Genomic DNA, 19,984 nt, shown 5'->3' with positions numbered 1-19,984 from the left:
GAGGTGGCTCTGTGCGGCTGAATGCATGTTTATTCCCAATGATGGGAGAAGCGCAAGTGGAGGAACTTGTAGGAAAGAATCAATGTAGTTATTTATGTATTTTCAGTCAGCGTTTTAGGTTATTTTTAGAGCTGTAGAGAGTTTACACTCCTAAGGCCAGAACACAATGAATGATCACCATAACTCCTAATTTGGAGCCATAGCTTAAATTCTAGCTAATTCACAATACTGAGAAGACTGTAGTGCCAGAGTCTCAGACAGTGATTCAGGCTACCTACACCCAAGATCTATCCAATCCCAGGAAATTTCTCATATTGGTCAACAGCTCTATTTCAGATCAGCAGTCTGCTGCGTAGAGAGATCCCTAGAGATGTTGAAGGACCCCCCTGTCTGGGGACATAGATCAGATATGCTCAGATCTCATCCCCTTCACTTTGATAGTTCAATTCTGCAAACAGCTGTCAAAGTACTTGCTGTCCATCTTTCACCGTCTAATGAGTTGTTTAAAGAATTAATTTGGAATTGGTGAGATGTGTTGCTGGATCTTCCTCAGGCTTACTGGGTGAAAAGGGCAAGACCAGGAATTCTCTAACACTTCTGCTGAAATCATGGGGCTTGTGAGTGAGAATAAGCCAGACTGAGCAAGCCAGTTGAAATGAGGTCAGCTTCAGAAGGCAAGGGTCATGAGCTCTGATCCTGTAAACCAGGCATTGCTATACCTTTTGCTTCCCAGAACACCCTGATAAAATGCACTATATAGCATTGGGAACAGCACACCTCTGCCTAGACCTCCCTTGTCCCAGGGCAGCCATTGCTCATGGAGCAGCAGAGCCCCATTCCTTCCTTGTTAGAGTGCTGAGAGGGGAGTTCTGACAAATCTTCCTGCAGCAATATAAGATATGCATGTCAGTATTTGTTTTATATCTCTGCTGTAGTGTATTCCTACAGTTGAGCTGTCTGAAAGGAGCCCCAAGAATATGCTGCCAGGAACCTAAACTTCATTTCTGGCTAGTTTTAGCCTTTTTTTTTTTTTTAAATGTCTTCTCATCTAGTTTCTCCTTAACTTCCTTGCAAACATGAAATAAGGCAGTTACCCTGTTCAGATAACTGAGAGAAAGTGTCTCCCAGAATCCCCATGGGACATGAGCAAGTCCCCATCATTATAGGCTAGGTAGAAACAACATCTGGTTTGAAAGAAGAGCATATGCACCAGGGTCTGCATTGAGATTGGAAAATCAGTTTAAGGTGCCACACCTCTGACTAATTAACTAACCTCTGATTAATTACCGCATTTCTCTGTAACTTTTCAGAAAGCAGACAGGTCTGGGGTATGCAGAGAGAGGGATCGTGCGAACACAGCAGCACCAAGGAGGCTGTCGGGGCCCACCCAGCTTAGCGGCCCCCTCTGCAGCTGATTTCAACAGAAGGAGGATCCGTAGCACAGAGCCTGATGCTATTTCAGTAGCCGGTTTCTGTTTGCTGGAAGGGATTTGCCTGGGTCTGTGCAGTAAGCGGGTGGCCCAGCTCCAAGGTCCGTACATGTATCTCCCCTCAGCAGAGGACGATGCTTTGAGGGGGGAAAGAGGAACCCAAACAGAAAGCCTCACATGAATCTTCCTCACATGAATCTTCCTTCCTTTCCTCCAACCCCCCTCAGCAGCTTTTCACAGTAGGGGCAATGTGGACCCCAGATACAGGGGTCTCACAAAGTATGAGTAGGCCTCAGGGATGCGACACAAGGCCCCTTTGTGCAGAGTTAATCATCAGCCACAGTTGTCTACCACCAGTCTCTAAGTAGTTCCACACAGTGTGATTATACCTCATCAAAGTTAATTTACCCAGCTGTTTAAGTGGCTGTGCAGTGTACAGTGAGCCTCCTCCCACCACTAGCATCTTTTTCAGCTGCTACCCTGCTGAGGATGCTTCAGTCTGGGTGGTCCCAGCAACACCCTGCAGCATTTTTCAGTGTTTTCAGCAGTCTGGAATAGGGTCCTTTCTTCAGAGCTCTTGGCTTCATTTCCCAGCCTAAGTTACAGGAGTCTTGTGGAAAATGATTTGGAGGACAAGAGGCAGCTCTGATAATGGGAAACGTCTGTGAAGGATTGGAACATTGGCTTGTAATCCCTGGACAAAACTGCCTCATTCAGAAAAAGGGGGGAAAAAAAGCATGCAGAACAAAGATCTTATTTCACTTCATGAAATGAGCACGTGATGTTTTCTCTGGAATGTCTCGCTGACAAACAGGCCCAATTTTCCAGGGACCAGGGCTTTTATTTAGGCTCAGACAAGGCCATAAATGGCTGAAAAGTATGTAAATTCACAGCTTATGTTAATTTGTCATTTCCAGGCTCGACACTAACTCAGCCATGCCATTGCCAGGTTTGGATTTCCTGAGGAGTGGGATAGTGTGAGAGGCCTCACCCTGGCCCCAGAGCTTACAGAGAGATCTTGTGTACAGCTTTGCTTGGGGACGGAGTTACAAAGCCTTGATCCGTCCAGCTCTGCCCATATCACTTACCTGTTGAGGTAACTGGGAACCAGGAGAGGTACCGACAGGTACCAACACCTGTCAGATCAGGTTTTTTGTCTTGAGCAGTTGCTGAATGGAGATATGTGCTAGTTCATGAAAGATACTGCATGTCCGGGTCCAGTGAAGAGATTTTATTCAACATTTCTGGGCCCTACTAGAGCTATTGCTAAAAAGCTGCACGTCTTCCTATGGAAACTCATGGACATAGATATTTAAACAGAGTCAAAGGTTCAGATCCAGTGAACAGACTTCACTTCTAAACATGGGATTGCTCTAGTGTTAAAGTCAATGAACTCGTTGTCCAGCTGGGATTTGAAAAGGAGACGCCACACTTCCGCTGTGAATCTGCTCTCTCCCTTCCAGTGACAGGCAGGCCCCTCCAAAGTGGTGCCATTCAGCTGAAACCTGCTTGTCCTCCTTTCCAAACCCTCTGATGGTGCTTCCATCCTTTCCTTTTGCTCATGGCTTGCTTGCTCATCTCTTCCAGCCTGTTGTGCTGCCAGAAAGGGATCTGTCATCTCCTTTGCCTCGTCATCAAACACAGCTCACTGGTCCCTCTGCAGCACTGCAGTGGCCCAGAGAAGGGAGAGCTCCACCCCCCTCTCTTTCAGTTTCTACTCCCCTCAGACAACTTGTCCAGCTTGCAATAACAACTTCTTATCCATTTTGTCTCCTGTCAGTCATGTTTCCAGTCCCAGAGCTTTTTCTCACACAAGTTGAAAGCAATGACCTTTTTTTTTGGATGGGCTTTGTTTACAGCTTTGTGTACAGCTATTTATCCTGTTCTTGCACGTAAAGGGTCTGGCATAAATCCTGACCCACAGGGGCAGCTTGGCTGCAGCAATTAAAGGCCAGCGTGTTCAGATATGTATGCCTGAAGTCAGGCACTTTCTCCATACTTAGAACATAATTCAACAGACTGATTTGCAGGTGCTCAGCACCTGGTGCAGCTGAGGGTGTTTAGCATCTTCTGGGGATTGGGAGCTTGGGCTGGAGACAGGCATCATACCTCTGTGTGGGGGAAAACCAAAACCCCTTGGTTTCCACTGCTGAGCCCAGTGCTGGGAGGGGAACATATGATTTCATAGCATTGCTAAGCCATGACAAAGAGGTAGTCTCTAGGGTGAGCTGTGTTTACTAACACATTGTACATTTTTCTTGCTTAACAGAGCAGTTTCTCAGTTTATAGTGTCCCTGAGCTAAAGTTTGTGTCCTAGGTCACTTGCTCAGACTTAGCTTGCCAACTCTCAAGCTTTCTCATGAACCACAGAACAGCCACCCCAAATTTGTGTACTGAATACTGCAGCAGGCTGTAGTTAAGTAAGGTTGTGTGGACCTCTCCTCCTGGTCTCAGAGATGCCTGGTGACTCACGGAGCTGCTGTTCCACACCCAGCCCCAACTAACCCAGGCACAACTCACACAACTCCAATACATTTCAGGCAGAAAAACTCCTAAATGCCTTCTAGCAAGCATCCCAGGTCTGTTGAGGACTGGGACAAATAGCTAAGTGTATTTGAGCATGTTCTTTGCTAGCAGGTTGCCTGTTCTTGGAGGATGAGAAATAGCTAGCAAAGGTACTCAGAGTGTGGGTGGGAGAACCCAGCAACATCTGTCCTCTGAGCCATAGGCCTGATCCACAAGCAGTCTGTGAGAGGTTTTCATATAGTCAGAATGTCAGCGTAAGGAGTAGTCCGTACAGGGAGTGAGTTTGAGATGCTCTCTGGCAGTCCTGTAATAGTGCTGAAAGCCAGGATCTGCTGAGGCAATCGTTTGAATGGGTTGGGGGTATCTGGAGGTACATTCAGTTTTCATCATCACATAGCTGTGTGCAGGTCAGGAGACATCCCCAGCTAGAGCTGTTCTGCACAGGATCACCCCCGAGGTCTCTGAGCTCCCATCCATCATAGCTGGATGGCATGGTGCTGAGGCACACAAATGCCTCCACGCAAAATCATCCCAGATCTCACTGGGCTCATTAACTTCATTTCCATGCACTCCCTTCCCCAAAAAGGCCTGGCTCCACATACCCAAGCATGTCCTGTGCTGCTCACATTAACCCAGATGCAACCCAGCCCTGTTGCCTCAGCTGTGGGGCAGCTGGCAGACCTTCATCACCAGCATCTTTGTTTTGGAGATGTTGATTTCCCCTGAGCAATCTGCCCTCACCAGCAGATGCATGAGGCAGCATCCTCCAGTGGCTCTTCTACAGCACCTCCTCTGCCCAGTGCTGGAACAACTCTTCAGGTTTGGCTGCAGGCAGTGCTGGAGTGGGTTTTAAATGCTGCAGGGTGGGAAGAAAGGCATGGATGAGAGAGTGTGGGAAGGGGGCTAATCGACATGTCCCCCAGAGATGCCCTATGGCTCTGCTGGCACTTGGCTCTGACTTGGTAGTCAAGAGCTGTGAGTCCACAGCCAAGCACCGAGTGATGACATTTGGTTGGTGAAGAGAGACAGCCTGCTTCTTTATAGCAGGATGGCAGGTGTTAGCACCCCTCTGAGGAATTCTGCAGGGCATTTCAGGCAAATACTAAGCTTGCCCCTGTGCGGCAGCAGCGATTGAGAGGTGAGACAAGTGAGTGGCATGTAGAACACTTGGGTTTTGTTGCATGTTGCATTGACAGATTGTAATGGTCTGCGCCTGAGCTCAAGATATTCTGGGTTGATTTCCTGCTACATTCATGAGCACAAACACCCTACTGTTTCGGCTAATGGTGAAAGTGTTCTTAACTGTGTGAATCAGGATTTGCCGGTGGTAGACAACTGCTTGCTCCATGGCAATAGCTTGTTTGAGATGGGGTGCCTGGGGTTATTCCTTGGAAAATGGCAAAGCCAAGTACCTCATCGTAGTTCAATGATGTGGAAAAACAAAGTAGCTGAAATTTCATGCTGCCACAGAGATGTCCTGGGCTTGACCGAATGCTCTGCCAGAAGTGACCTTAGCAACTTCTCAGTGAACATGTCTGCAAAATGAGGTAGATAATGGGAAAGATGTGATGACTGTTTCCTCGGTTGTGGAGGAGAATAAAGCCATATTTAACAGCATGTGCTGTGGAGTGCATGCAACATTAGTAGGTGTGGAGGCGAGTCTAGGCTCCACCTTCAAGTGTATTTCCATGGCACTATGTACCTGCATGCCGGTTTGTGATGCAGTCTTACACACTAGAAAATCCAACTTATGAATTGTGCGGCCCATCCAGCTGCCTGTACAATGGACAACTCATCTCTGAGGCCAGTCCCAAGTCCTATTTTGCCAGCCACTGTCCATTGCATTGGAAAGCCTCCTTCTGAGAGGCTTGCAGGGGTCAGACTCCAATCCAGTGAGCTGTTGCAGTAGCACATAGGCTAGCCCACAAAATAACTGTGGGTACAGATGCCTGGCAAATTCTGCCCTGTTTGGACGGAATAAGGTCCTTGCTTGTCTAAGCAAATAAGCCACATCTCCTCTGCAGCAGCACAGATGTACTGGGCCGGTGTCTATGAGTCAATCTCTGTGACCAGCTAGCACCTACACAACAGTGCAGGCATAGAGCTGGCAGCTGGGTTAGCCTTTATTCCATATGAGGGTGGAAGACAGCCCTGTAGGTCCCATCAGGGGCCACGGCATTGCTTGGGAGCCCTGTTTGAAGCCAGCTATTCAAGTGTATGAGCTATGCTTGTTGTGGGTAAGGAATCACAATAACTTGGACAGGACCGTAACGCCAGAGCACAGCTAATGGATGTGTCTGCTCTGAGCTCTTTGGCCATGGCCTAGCAGCACCCTAGGAGGCACTTTCAGGGGATGGTAGCAGTCTGCTTCTGGAATGGTTGGACTTCTCTTGTGAGAGTAGTTTCAGTGTGAAGTGCGTTGCAAGCTTACAGGACTGTGAAAGTTCCTTGAATAATTCAGGTTGGAAGGGAGAGCAGGAGGTCTCTGTTCCATTCTCCTGCTCCAAACAGGTCAGCTATGAGGTCAAAGTTCCTCTGGGCTTTATCCAGCTGAAATTGCTGCACTTCACCAACATCTTTGCTTCACTGGGGCCCAAAACTGGACACAGCTTAATGGGTGCTGAATAGAGGGGGATAAACACTTTCCTCAGCCTACTGCGAACCTGTTAATGCAGCCCAGGATGTTGCTGGCCTTCTTTGCTGCCAGGGCACACTGCTGGCTCATGTTCACCTTCCTTCCTACCAAGGCCTCCAAGTCCTTTTGAGCAAAGCTTCCTCCCACACTGCCAGCACTTCCCCACCCTGTGTTATTGCAGGGGTTCTTCCTTCCCAGGTGCAAGACTTTGTGTTTGTCCTTGTCAGGTTTCCTAACCAACCAGGGTGACCAACCTGATACCCCCTGAGGAGCCTGTGTTGTCCTTTGAGAGTCACAGATCACAGCTGAAATGCTTGCCAGTAAGTCCATTCCCCCAGTTCCAGTAGGTCCAGAGGTTTCTGCAATTTACTTCAGCAATATCAGAGTCCAAAGAGAGAGCATTTCATTTACTCGTCCTACCTCATGGTCTGGCGGCAGCTGGCCAGACCTGGAATAAGGAGCACACTGAGACAGAGGTCTGTTAGGCTATTCAGGACAGAGGGACAGTTTCCACACAGAGGTTTTGAGACAGATTCTCCTTTCTTGCACCATGATTTGTCTTAGTACTAAGGCCTGGATAAAGGATGTGAGAAAATGACCCCTTGGGAGCCTCCTTTAGGTAAGAAAACCTAAAAATCTTCCCTTGAATAAGGCATACAAAGGGTAAAGTTTAAGGGCCAGGTTGTCAAAGGTATTTAGGCGTTTTACTGCTCTAGCTAAGGGAATATCTAAAAGCCCATCAAATGCATTAAAGAACCATTAAAGAACTAGCATTGGACTGCTAGTGCCAGACTTGGGCACCCCTTGGTTTGCAATGTCCCCGGTAAAACCTGCAAAATGAAGACCATCTGCTGAGGGGGAGACGAGAAAACTCCAGCACTTAACTACGTCAGGTCTGCACTGAAATAGAGCTTTCAGCAATCATGACAAGTAGAAATGCTGCAGTCCTGGTAAGCCTCCTCGGGGGAGTCAGGACAGGGCGTGCTCTGGGGGACGGCCTGAGGTCAGCACTGTCACACCAGGGGACATCTGGAGATCATCATCTGCTGCAGGCCTGAGCTCTCGCCCGAGATGGAGAGGTGTCAGCATGGTCGAGCCCTGGGGACTCCTGCGCTAGCCTCATGGCCATCCTAGCACCATCCAGGTCTGATGCTGGCACCGCAGATAGTCACAGCTCTCCTCTGGGCTTTCCCCTCCTCACCTCTCATGGTCCCGGCCTGTTTCTGATGTTTGCCTGGGAAAGCCCCCATGTCTTTTGGCCCTTCCTCAGGCTCTGTTGCAGAGCTACATGTCTGAGTCACTCACAGAGGTCAAGATAACTCGGGTGCCTCCAGTCCCACACCAGCTGAGACTTCTCCACTACAACCTTAAGCATCAGCTATTCAAAAATAGCATCCTGCTCCCTGATTCCATCAAATAATGCTGCTGCAAATTTCTTGCTCCTCAGCAGGACAGATTATTGCTCTGTCACTAAGCCCAGTTAGCAAACAATGCTGGTTTCTCCAATTGCCATCTGAAACACAACTCAGGCAGGGCAGTCATTGACTCGAGCACAGTGTCACCAGTCCCTTAGCGTCACTGTTAATGTCCGTGTGCTTCGTGTGGCAGGGCAGAAAGGAGGAGACGGGAATGATGTGGGTGGTGGATAGCAGTGAGGTAATGAGGAGAGGGTGATATCATAGTATAGACACAAGGGCTGGGTGAGGACTTAAGAAGTAATTTACTGGCACGCGTTTAGCCTGGTTTCCCTAGGAAATGAGGCTTATACAGTCACGTTGGGTGTATATATGTGCACATGCTGTAATAAGGGAGAGGCTGCAGCTTTTCAGTAACCCTTATGAGACACGAGAGAGTCCAGAGGAGCGATATTTACAGTGCCCCAAGAACAGAGAAAGCTTCAGTTGGAGCGTGCACTTTATTAAAAACAGGAGAATACATCCACCCATGAGACATACACTTGTATGAGTCCAGGATTCATTTGCTCTGCTTCTCAGGCAACAGCTTGTTACAGAATTTTAGTTGCATGGCCACTTGGGCATACGTGTGTGTATCTCAAAGTTTTCAATCCTGTATGTATAACAAAATGCTTGGTATGGAAGTGGTGGTGCCTGGAAAGTTAAGTGTCATCAGGAATGAAATATTAATGTATGTAGTAGAATAATATCTTTCCCGCAGAGTAACAGTTCCCAATTTTTTGGCCTATCAGAGCATTGCAACCTTCAAAGTTTCAGGCAAGCATCCTTCACCCTTATAATGAAGCTTTTAACTGAAAGTGTTTCATGATACAACTTCAGTTGTGTAGCCAGCGATGATGAAACACCATCTCCAATATGTGAAAACAGCTTGAAACCAGAACTGCTAGTGCTTTTGCTGTCCCCTTACTCTAGTGCTTCTGATTCAAACTCCTTGTTATGGGTCCATCAGGAAAGAGCGAAGATTCCTGATAGATTTATTTCTTATTTGCTTAGCTGATGCACACTGCTCCTTTGCAGTTTACATTTTCAAATAGTGAAAGCAAGTTTGATATAAAAGTTAACATTTCATCAGATCCTCTGTATTCAGTTGTAAAAGGTGTGCCTTTGTATAGAGCGTTAAGACTCCAGTGTCCATGCCGAGATCATTTTGTGCTGCCTGTGATGGGAGAGAAAACATGCCCTTCTGCTAACTTGATAAGCTTCCCAATGCGATAGACCTGCTGCTCTACCTGCAGAAAGGTACTTTTGTAGCTGGAAAGCCATAGCTGGTTGCAGTTTTCACATCCGTACCCCCACAAATCCCTGTGACTCTGTCACTCTTGTCACCTTTCCATGAAGAGCTAAGGACTGGTCTCTCACTGTCTGCCGGGATTACCCAGGCCTCGTCTTTACACACAACTTCTATCTGATCTAAGCAGGTAGCTGTAGAAATGTCTCTCTTCCCTCATGCTCCTATGGTAACATTCTCTCGTTCTAGTCTAAGAGATGCTTTTTGATTGTCACCCTTACCCATCTCCATGTATAAGGACTAACTTGAAGAAATATGCTTTTATAGACCAAATGCCAACATGTAATGGAGGATTAATCCTTTAACTTGTGCTTCATATTCAGTTCTTGGATTACACAGGGGGAAAAAAAATGCTCACGGTGACCTATATAATCCAGCACAATGGCTAATCACGCTTACATGAGGTGACTGCCCATGTTAGCAGGGAGAGAGCACAGGAGCTAGGAGATGCCTTCTGGCAGAGTGTTCCCAAGCATGGTAGAGTCATTTGTACCTCTGGAAACAGATAGCCTCCTTGCATAGCACTGCTTGAGCAGATCAGGCATCAAGAGGCCAGAAATCAATTAATCTTTTAAAATATATTTATCATTTGCCACTTGTTTTTGCTTATTGTGGTGGTTGTATCAGGGTGGCTCAGGATGAGCCTGATTTTAAGATGCTTCTGCAAACTAGAGGCTGGCTGAGTTAGCCATAACTCTGCCAGAGCTGGGTCAAGGCAATCAATTCACTCCAAAACAAAGATGCATGTTGTGAAGGTGAGTTTAAAAAAGGAAAAATACAGGACAATGAGAACCACGCTGCTCAGCATCAGCAGTGAAATAATTAGACATCTCTTCAGGCTAGATTTATAGGCCAGAACCACGCTCAGACAGAAGCAGAACTTGCTGGGGAGGGTGCTTTTAAAAGCAGAATTAGTAGCAGTAGTCCTAAAAAGAAAACAGAGCAAAGCAGCAGAGCCAGAGCGAGCACAGTGAAAGTGCACAGCTCTGACCTGATCCAGGATAACTCTTTTCTAGAGTTTGCCCCTTCCAGCAGGATGCTTGGTCCCAGTGAAGGACGAGGGAACACGCCAGCATCTCCCACAGCGCCTGCCTGTGTTCAGGGCACAGCAGAAAGCAGGGCGAGTGGACGGCTTGTGGGCAAGCACTTGGTTACAGAGCAAGATGGGATTTCTAAAGCCAGCAGCGTCACTTTTGGTTACAAACAACCTCAAAACTCAAGGAAAAGCTCTTGACAGCTGGTGTCACTCGCTGTAAGAGAGGAGATTTCTGTATTTTAGGCACGGTCACAGAGCACACCCGGGACAGTCTCTGCCTTGCGAGGTCCTGCCTTCCAGCCCCGGCACTACCAGTGGCCTCAGAAATTCAGACCTGAAGAGATGAAACAAGAGGATCGCGGTTAGTTACACGCAAACCACCACCACCAGCCACTTCAGGTGGGATTCACCATCCCGCGGTCCCAGCAGACACGCAGCTAACTGGTTAACCCAGTTAACCCAGTTAACCCAGCTAACTTTACCCAGCTAACACCACAAGGCCAGGGGTTCGTGCTGAGGCATTTCCACCTCCCTTCACCCCATGTACCGCCCCTCCGTCCGTGGCCAGCACTTTGGTCCATCCATCGGGCTGCAGCCCGCGCCCCGCTTTGGCACGAAGCCCCATTTCCACAGGTTCTTGTGGAAAAACCCCGCTGCGCCCCGCTTTCCCGTGGTGCCAGCGGGGTCCCCACACACGGACCCTCTCGGGTCCCCGAAGAGGGGCCATGCCCGTGCCCCGTGCCCTGCCCGAGGAGGGGGTCGTCGAGCAGCTCGCCCCCCCCCCAGGGCACCCCAAAACCCCCTCAGGGGCCCGGGGCAGGGAAGGGGGCGGCGGGGGCCCGGCTGCGAGGCCGGGCGGGCCGGGGAGGAGCCGGGCCCGGGGCGGGGGGAAGGCGGCGGGGGTCGGGCCGGGGGTGGAGCCGCGGGCTGGCGGGTCGGGGTGAGGGGAGCCCTCCCCTTCCCTTCCCCTTCCCTTCCGAGCCGAGCCGAGCCGGGGAAGGCGCCGCCGCGACCCGTCCTGTGCCGCCCGCAGCATGGTGAGCGGGGCCGGTGGAAGTTTGGCGGCGGCCGCCTCCCCCCCCCCCGCCCCGGCCCCCGACCGGCTCTCACCGGCTCCCCCCTTTCCCCGCTGCCTTCTCTTGCAGGTCTGGAAAACTCTGCCGCTGCTCTGTGCCCTGCTGGCCGCCGCCCGGCTGCGAGCGGAGGTAGGCGGGGGGCTGCGGGGGGCTGCGGGGGGCGCTTACAGCACTGGGGGGGGGGGGGGCCCGGGACCCCCGCGGCCGGGCTGGGCTCGGCTTGGCACCCCCTGCCCCTCTCCACCCCCTTCATCTCTTCTCTCCTTTTCTTTCCTTTTTTATTTTATTTTTTTACCCCCCCGTTTCCTGCCCTGACCTCCTTTTCCGCACCGTTAGCCCCACAAACTCGCAGACCCCCGGGGGCCGGGTTTAAGCGGTGCCCGACCCCCCCCCCCCCCCCGGCGCTGCAGCCTCCGTAAAAGTGAGGTCAGGGACAAAATATTTGATAATTGTGGCAGGGAAATGTGGAAGTGATTTGAAGCAAATGAACTCAAGCTGGGCTGGGGAGGGCGGCCGAGCGCGCTTTCCGCAGGGAAGCGGTCCCGGCTGGGGGACGGGGTGGGTCGTCTTCCCGCGCGCATTTTTTCTCCCCACATATTTCTCCCAGATGGCCAGCCCCACCCTAGAGCATCACAGTTTGGCTCTGCGCAAAAATGTATAAACACTTCTGATTCCCTACAGAGAGTTTTCCCCTTCCTCCGCCTTCCCGCCGCGGCTCTCTGGGTTGTGGCAAAGATGGGGTTCGCAGAGGAAAGCCGCTCTTCCTCTGTCCCCGTCTCTTTTCGGCGAAGTCCCCGCAAACGCCGGCCTCTCGCCGGCGAGATGAACAATGCCAAAGCTGTAGCACACGAGGTGAGGCAGGGCGGCCGCGAGCGGACCCTGTCCAAGTAGCTCTGGTGGCAGCTATCGAGAAAACCGAGGGGAGCGGGACTGAGCAGCCGCGTGGGCTAGCGTTCCACAGCTGCATATACATGATAATATTGTAATAGACTTTCTTCTCGAGGCATGACATACTTATGTAGTCAGCATTTCCGTGCATCCCCCTCCAACGCCGTCCTGAAAAAGGCAGAACAGTTTTATCCGTTTTTCTTAGGAATCATAAATAAACTTTAACCATTTCTGGTCAACGCGCAGAAAAACCTCTGTCAGAAGGAAGTGCTCGGCAGCGCATCCATAAGATGAATGGTAATAACAGCTAAATAATAGGGGCAGCGGTCTGAGTAAAGCATCGTGGAGCCAGTAACCAGCAGAAACACATCAAAGATGTGTTTGGCCTTTGATTTCTGATTTTACTGGCGCCACTAACATTGTGTCGACTCCTGCGTTTCACCTAGTGTACTCTAATTAGGAGACCCTGGATGGCTGCCCAGGTACAAGCACTCTAACATTTCTGTGCCTCAGTGTCCTCATCTACAAACTGAAAGTAAGAAAAATGTGCAGCCATTATGCTCAAAACTTGCTCTTAAAAGCCAGTTCACGCTCGAGTGGATAAATGAATGATTTGGCTCTGAATGATTTTTCAGAGGGAATGGTCCGGGTGTCAAACCAGCGAATGTTTTGGTTCAATTCCAGCCCAAGTTCAGCAAAACTTGGGAGTGACACCTGTGGTTGGTTCCAGTTTCAGGGAAAATTGACACCTCAAACAACTTTTCTGTTGGGGTTGAGTCTGATTCCTTGCTGCTGAGTGGTGAGCATCAGGTGGTCACTCCCTTCTATATGTTCTTCACTGCCACTGCCCGGCATCTCTGGCATTTAGTAAGATTAGTGTGGCATTTTCCCGTGTGGTTTTCCCTCTCTAGATTTTGGAAGTGATGACTCTCAGTTTCTTCTGTTTCCGCTGCAGTCTGCAGTTAGTGCCTTTCAGTATGTTCGGAATATTAAGGCTGAGCCTTAAGCTTCTAATCCATTTGTAGGCAAAACTGTATCTGAGCGGTACTGGGTTTTTGCAGAACACTCATTGCTACAATATTGTTAGGTACATAATTAGAGTCTTTAAAGAAAGAAAGAAATTGCTTCAGTAAATGTTCCTGGCATGATTTTGTGCAGACTGGAAAATCTGAGACGTGCCAAAACTTGGGAGCTTTTCTTGGCCCGGTTCAGTAATAGTCACAAGAGCAATAGACGGTGAACTGTACTCCTCGGATGGAGGCCAGCCACCAGCTTCAGACAGCACTTTTTGTCTCTCTTTTCCTGGGTCAGACTTGCAAGGAGGAGGCCGTTTGCTGGTGTTAGCAGGGATGCTAAGGAGGTGAATCTGCTTGTGTTCTCGGCTCGGGCTTTCCTGAGCAGATGTGGGGGGGTTTGGGGAAGCATCCATCATGACAGAGGAAAAGGGCGAGGCTCAAAAAGTCTGATGAACGTATTAGAAGTTAAACGGCAGGCCCGTAACTTGATCAGTCGTTCATTTCCTGCTGGAGCAGTTGCCTAGTTAGCACTGGAAAGGAGTCCAGTCACTGTTTGACTGCATCCATGAGGTCCAGGAGCACTTCTACTGGTGGTACCACCATGCTTACACCAGTGTCTTGACATGTCCCATCTGGATACTTGCTTCAAAATAACAGTGAGGGTTTTACTTTTTTCACTGTGCCTTAAGCCAGATCCCAAATCTGCAGGAAAGTTACTTTTCGTTGTGGATTTTAAATGTTAACAAAGCTTTATGCCAGCAGGAGCATATTGGTGCAGGCTGTGGATGGATGACCTTGCCACTTTGCTGTCCATTCAGATTGATCCCTGAGACCTGTAGCTGTTTCCTTTATCTATCCTTAACCCATTTCTGGCCAAACAAGCCTGCCTTTGGAAAGTGTTGTGTAAACAGTTTAAGCTGAGTTAGCTCATTTTGGCTAGAAGGGAGGCGGGCTAGAGGATCTCCTCTTGTGAGGAGATCTACTGACAGATCTGAGGGGGTTATAACCCCCAAGCAGCGCAGTGATGACAAGCATCTGGGAGCAGATTTATAACCTTTTCTAATAGCACAGTGTTTGCAGTGTGTACATCTGTTGTAGCCCTGGGATTAGTTTTTTTCACCCACCTCCTTTTCCCGTTGTATAATTTTTCCACGTGAAAAGCCGCAAGGGGGTGTCGGAGGGAGAAAAAAACAAAGGTTTCGGCCAAGTTCTGTTTGCTAAACTCACCTGAGTGCTTCCTCTCCATCCAACTCGACTGCTTCTGCACATAAAGGTGACAACACTCCACCCCTTCAGAGCCAGAAGTGTGCCCCTTCTGCCAGCAGAGTGCTCTTGTGCCCCGGGGCAGAGGAAGCTGAGAGTTCAACTGGTCTTCATAAAGCCTCACTTACTTCCTCCTGTTGGGCTGTTCGCAAGAGTAAGCCTCCTTTGGTTAAACTTTTCCCACGTTTTTGCAATGATGAAGACTAAAACCTGCCGTCTTGATAAATTAAACTTAATAAATTGCAGTTGAGCTCCCGAAGCTCTAGGACAAGGCCATAATTTGGACCTCTAGCCATTGTTTTAAGAAGTATCTATTTGGCTTTGAAATTTAGTGGTAGTCTTGGTGCTTATTTCTGTCCTCCTGGCATTGATATTTGGTCCGCGGCAGTGGAAGGGAAGGATGCTGTGGTGCCTGTCATATGGGTAATGCAGGCTGTTTCTAATCTGCACAGTGCATTAAAACCCAGCAGTTACATGTAACCCGCTAATGTAATAAAAATACAGCTTCCCATGTCGTGTTTCGCAGGCTCATCTTCAGTGGGAGGAAAGAATTGCATTTATTTTTTTTTCCATGAGCTGATTTTGGAGTGATAGACATCTTCCTCCTTGGAATTCCACCCTCGAGCTCCAGACCAAGCCCTGCTGGTGCTGCACCTCGAGGCAATAAGTGCGTTTTAAATGGGGAGGTAGGGCAAAGTGATTCTGCCCTGTGCAAATCCTGTTTTTTTAATGTGCATGCTGTGCCTTAGGACTGTGGACAGTCAAAGGGCTCAGGGGCAGGCAGGCGAGCCAGGCAGTTCCTTCTGGGGCACCTTGTGCCATGCTGAAGTCACTGGCCAAACACCCCATGTGCAAGTGCTCCTTTCTGCAGTGACCACAACCTCTGAGCAGCAATATGCGTGGTGCAAGCTCTGAAACAGAAGCCGTGTTGTGTGGTGCTCAGGTCCGTGTGACACCCTAACGCTGCTCTTCAGATGGAGCTGCGATTTGCCGTCAGGTCGGAGCTGCTTTGTGCAAATTCACCGTAGCTGAGTGAATGACTATCTGCCAGGGTGCAAATTCCTTGCGGGTAATTAACAGGGGGCTGCTGCTGGGGGCTGCTGAGGAGGAAGGGACTGGCTGAAAGGCTTCTCATGCCTGTTGTGTTTTCCAGCTGCTGTTATTGATACAGCTGCTTACCCATCAGGAGGCACTGGGGCTCCTTTGATCTCTCTTGTGTGGTGTTACCCGAGCTGGGGAATGTTTTTCTTTGGACAGAAGAGAGTTTGTCACAAATCTCAGCCAGGTGTGTCTTTCCAGGCTCACGAGACTCCTATTACCATGCTGCTTTTACCACATATCCTGAGGTTGGTTCCCAGAAATGCTGTGTTTAGCTGCCTTGCATCTACCTTCACAGAGGTGTCGGCTTCTGCTGCACTGGGGTGTCTGAGCTACACTGTGAATAACCAGCATCAATTTGGAGAGATTTATCCCTCGTGGCATTGTCTCCAGCTTAGAGGAAGAGAAGACTAGACTGCTGTAATGCTGCGAAGCTCCTTCCAGAGCTGGCTCTGGGTGGCAGGCACTGGGATATACACGTCAGCTTTCCCTGAGGCTGCAGACTTTGCCACAGCTAGTGGGTTATCGTTGCATGGTTTGGGTTGGAAGGGACCTTAAAGCTTGTTAGATGTGAACTGGTTGGAGCAGGGGCTTATTTGCTTTTGCACGATGGGGCTCTGATTGCAATTCCTAGGCATCCTAGTACCAAGTAAACAAGCGTCAGATAAACAGCCCTGGAGGCTTCAGAAAGCACAGATAAATACTACACGAGCAGCGACTGCATAGCGTTTTCTTACTGTTTGCTCTCAAATATGCTCCAGCTCAGAACAAAAGGAGCTGCTCACCAGTAGGTACTGGGCTGAAGACACCAGCCAGCAGTAACTTGAGATTACATCTGTTCTCTGCCATGCAAACCACTACCCAGAATTTCCTATGAAATTTTATTGCCTGCTCTATGCTGAAATCTCTCAATTATTACACCATACCTCTTCATTTTAACGTGGGGCCCATAGTTGCCCGGGGTAGTGGACAGGTAACTAGGGTTACCCATGAGAGGTGATGGAGGAAATCAAGCTTGTGCTCCAGTCTGCACATGTGGAATTTCTTGAGACACTGCACCTGATGTGGAGCGTGTCAAGGGGTCCATGACCTGGAAAAAATTTGGAGGCTCCTTTTGGATAAACAGGCTTGGAAAGAACAAAAGAGATTCGGGATGGATGATTGGGGAGGGATTTGATATCTTATTAGCTCAGCTGCAGGTGGATCCCACGTTTCCACTGTTTGACAGCTAAGCAAATATTTTGGCAGAAGAAACTAAACACTGCTTGAAGATTGGAATGTGTTTTGTCTCACTGGGGTGAGGGTACTCATTTTCCTGCGCTGCTGAGGAAAATACTGAATGCGCCAGGAAAACCAGGAGATTGAGCAGAAAGACTTGTTGGAGCCCTTCTCTGTATGGCCATTGCAGGGTGGTTCCCTGTATGGAGTTTCCTTTGGCTGTAGCCTGTCAACTGCTGTCCCAGAGATGGACCTCTAAGCACTTCATCTAAATACTGTCAGACCATGTAGCGGACCCCACAGTAGATAGCTTATTTTATTGTTCCTTCTCCTTTATCCTTACCTAGTTTCATTCTGCCACCCTTTTAAACAGCAGTGAAGCCATAAGCATGTGAACTTTTTTTTTTTCTCTTGATTGTATCTCTGTAGAGGGCCTTGCAATGCCAGGAGCAACAAACCAGACTGAGGGAACAATGGAGATGAACAGAATGAAACAGCATGGCAGAGCAGCTGGGTGGCAGTGGTAGGCGCATAGGATTTGCATGTCTTATGCTCCAAACCAGGATAGCGATGGGCTTGGAAGAGCAGAAGGATGGGGTTGGAGAGCTCTTTGTCACCCACTGCTGGTTGTCGTAGTACGTGTGCCTCCTGATCCCACCCCTGCTCCTACTTCAGGGTCTGAGACAGGATCAAGAGGCCTTGGGAGTATGGAGCTTTCCGTGCTTATTTCTTAATCAGCTTTTCCCCACAATGAAAGTTGCCAGGAAATGATGGTAGCTGCAAAGGTTACCTACAGCCAGAGACTGCTTCTTTATCCGGGAGGAGACATAGGGAGGTAGCGGAAGGACCTGCTGCAGTGGTACCCATGACAAGACTGAGGCTGGAGCCTGGCACTGTCTTCTCAAGGCTTCCAAGTCCGGGAAGGGGAGAAGAGGGAGTTAAAACCTTGGAAGACAAGGAAGGAAGCAAGAGTGGGGTGATAGGAAGGGCCAGCAAAGGAATCAGCCCCTGCTGGAGTCATGTCCTAGCACGGGAGCCCACAGCCATCAGAAACACCACCCTGGGCTGCTCCTCCCTCATCACCTCGCTGCCAGGGCGAGGGATTTTGGGTTGGGGGCCGGGGGCAGAACAAGGGGTTTCTGCCTATCTGCTGGGACGGATGGAAGAGGGGGCGTTCAGCAGGTGCTGGCAAGTTGTAGGGTTAGCCCCCAGCAGCAACATGCACTCTCCAGGGATGGGTTTGGTTGTGGAGCCTGTTGCTGTTTTCCCGACAACAAATCGATCTGGAGCGCGGTGCCTGTGGGGCCCCTGCGTGCTATAGCAGCCCCTGCCATTTCAGCGCTGGTAATTGTAGCCCGGAGCCAAGAGCTTTCCTTCTGCATGATGTAACTCCTTGCATATGTACTCTTTGCTGCTCTGGGACTTTCTTCTCCTCCTGTGTTTTGGCCACTTTTTCATGTTTATGTTTGAGGAAGCTGAAGTTATGAGGGATTGGAATTACTGTCTCGTTTCCTATATGTAGGAGGAAGAGATTTCCTCAGGGGATTTTTACTATGTCTGGATCGTTTAGTTGTCTGGGTGAGTAAAATTCCTTAGGGATAACCAGAAAGGTTGTGACCCAGCTCCGGTCTGCAGCACACTCATTCAAGCCCAGGAGGCTGGAAGATTAAGGTGGCAGGAGACCAAGCACTCACGTCGAAGGCATTGGCTTGAACTTGGCAGAAAAGCCCTGGCGTTCCCGTCTGAGGACAGCATGTTTGCTCCGCATGATGCAAGCTCTGGGGTGTTCCAGCCCCTGGGCGAGGAATTCCTCGTGAGTGATATTGGCCTCATCTTCTTTGGTCGGTGCCGCCTTTCTGCAGTGTCCCTGCAGTGGCAGAGCCACGTGTGGCAGAGGCACCGCTTCTGATGGAGATCCGGTCAGCTGTCCCTGGGACCGGGGACCAGACCCGTTGGTAGAGGATGATGTGGCAGTGAGCAGGGTGAGGAAGGAGGACATTTTTCTTTCCTTTTTTCCTCTGTTTCTTTTAAATTGCTTGATTTATGCCCAGTCCACAGTTACAGAGCAAGTCTGGCACACACACTTGCAGATATTATTCCCTGCAGCCCAAGCTAGAGGGGCTAGTGACAAACACAGTAGTGCTTTCAGGGGTGCTCTTTTTGGGATCCTTCAAAGCATTCCTCATTAAAAAAAAAAAGACCAATTCTTCTACGAGGTTTTGCTGCATGCCCAGGGATTAGAAGCTGCTTGTACAAACTGTAGCCATTAGTGTCTTGTCAAATCCAGTTTTACACATCCCTGCTAAGTGATGTCCCCTTCCTGTTCTGTGAAAGATGATACCATGCTCTGGAGTATCTCAAAGTCAGTAAGTTAATCTTGATGGCCTTCTCCTATGAACAAGGGGACCATCAATCTTGTTATTCTGTCCCAACAGTCCTAATTATGCGCCTGTGCTTGGTGATAATTGGTGTCTCCCCTGTGCAGTTGCACACACATCACAGGTTTATGGGGCCCCTCAGCTCCACGCATAGCCCACCTCTTTTCATCTCCTTCGAGCTCCCTTCCTTCTGTCAAATCAGAACATTTTTTCCCTGGCTGCCTGAAGAAACAGAGCTTTATGTGATCATCTCTGCTTGTTGGTACCTTTGAACTTCCTCAAATAACTTTTAAACCCATCAGCCAGTTTCAGCCATGTTTAGCAAAGGGTATTAGGTTCCTACAAGATACTGTGTGCCTCTAAGGTTTGTAAAAATAAAGACTGTGGTACAGTAGAAAGGCTCTTTTACAGCCCTTCCTGAGGGAAAAGCTCCAGTGTGAGATCAGCTTTTACTACAGACCAGAGAGGCATTTCGTTGAGTATTCCCCTTTGATCGCAGTTTGTACTTTCTTAGTCACCAAATGCAATCAGCCTCAAGACAGGAATCCGTAGGAGACAGCTTGTAGAACAGCTTGTTGTTGCTCCTCTTTGCACTTTATGGTTTATCCTTCCCTCTTTGATACCTTGGTGCTCAGAGCTGCGTGCAGCCCCCCAGGA

At 49.3% G+C, this 19,984-nt stretch overlaps 1 protein-coding gene across 1 annotated transcript in view; it reads left to right on the top strand.

Moving 5' to 3' along the window:
• The first annotated feature begins 11,289 nt into the window (after positions 1-11,289).
• The window catches only part of FSTL1 (follistatin like 1), a 42,209-nt gene continuing 33,514 nt past the window's right edge, over positions 11,290-19,984 (top strand). The window contains exons 1-2 of the mRNA XM_067004127.1: positions 11,290-11,427; positions 11,536-11,595. Coding sequence (XP_066860228.1) covers positions 11,425-11,427; positions 11,536-11,595 — 63 coding nt within the window. The 5' untranslated portion in view covers positions 11,290-11,424. The remainder of the gene's footprint in view (positions 11,428-11,535; positions 11,596-19,984) is intronic.

This window comes from Anser cygnoides, chromosome 1 (genome assembly GCF_040182565.1).
Source record: "Anser cygnoides isolate HZ-2024a breed goose chromosome 1, Taihu_goose_T2T_genome, whole genome shotgun sequence".
NCBI lineage: Eukaryota > Metazoa > Chordata > Aves > Anseriformes > Anatidae > Anser > Anser cygnoides.
This window is presented reverse-complemented; position numbering and strand designations above follow the sequence as displayed.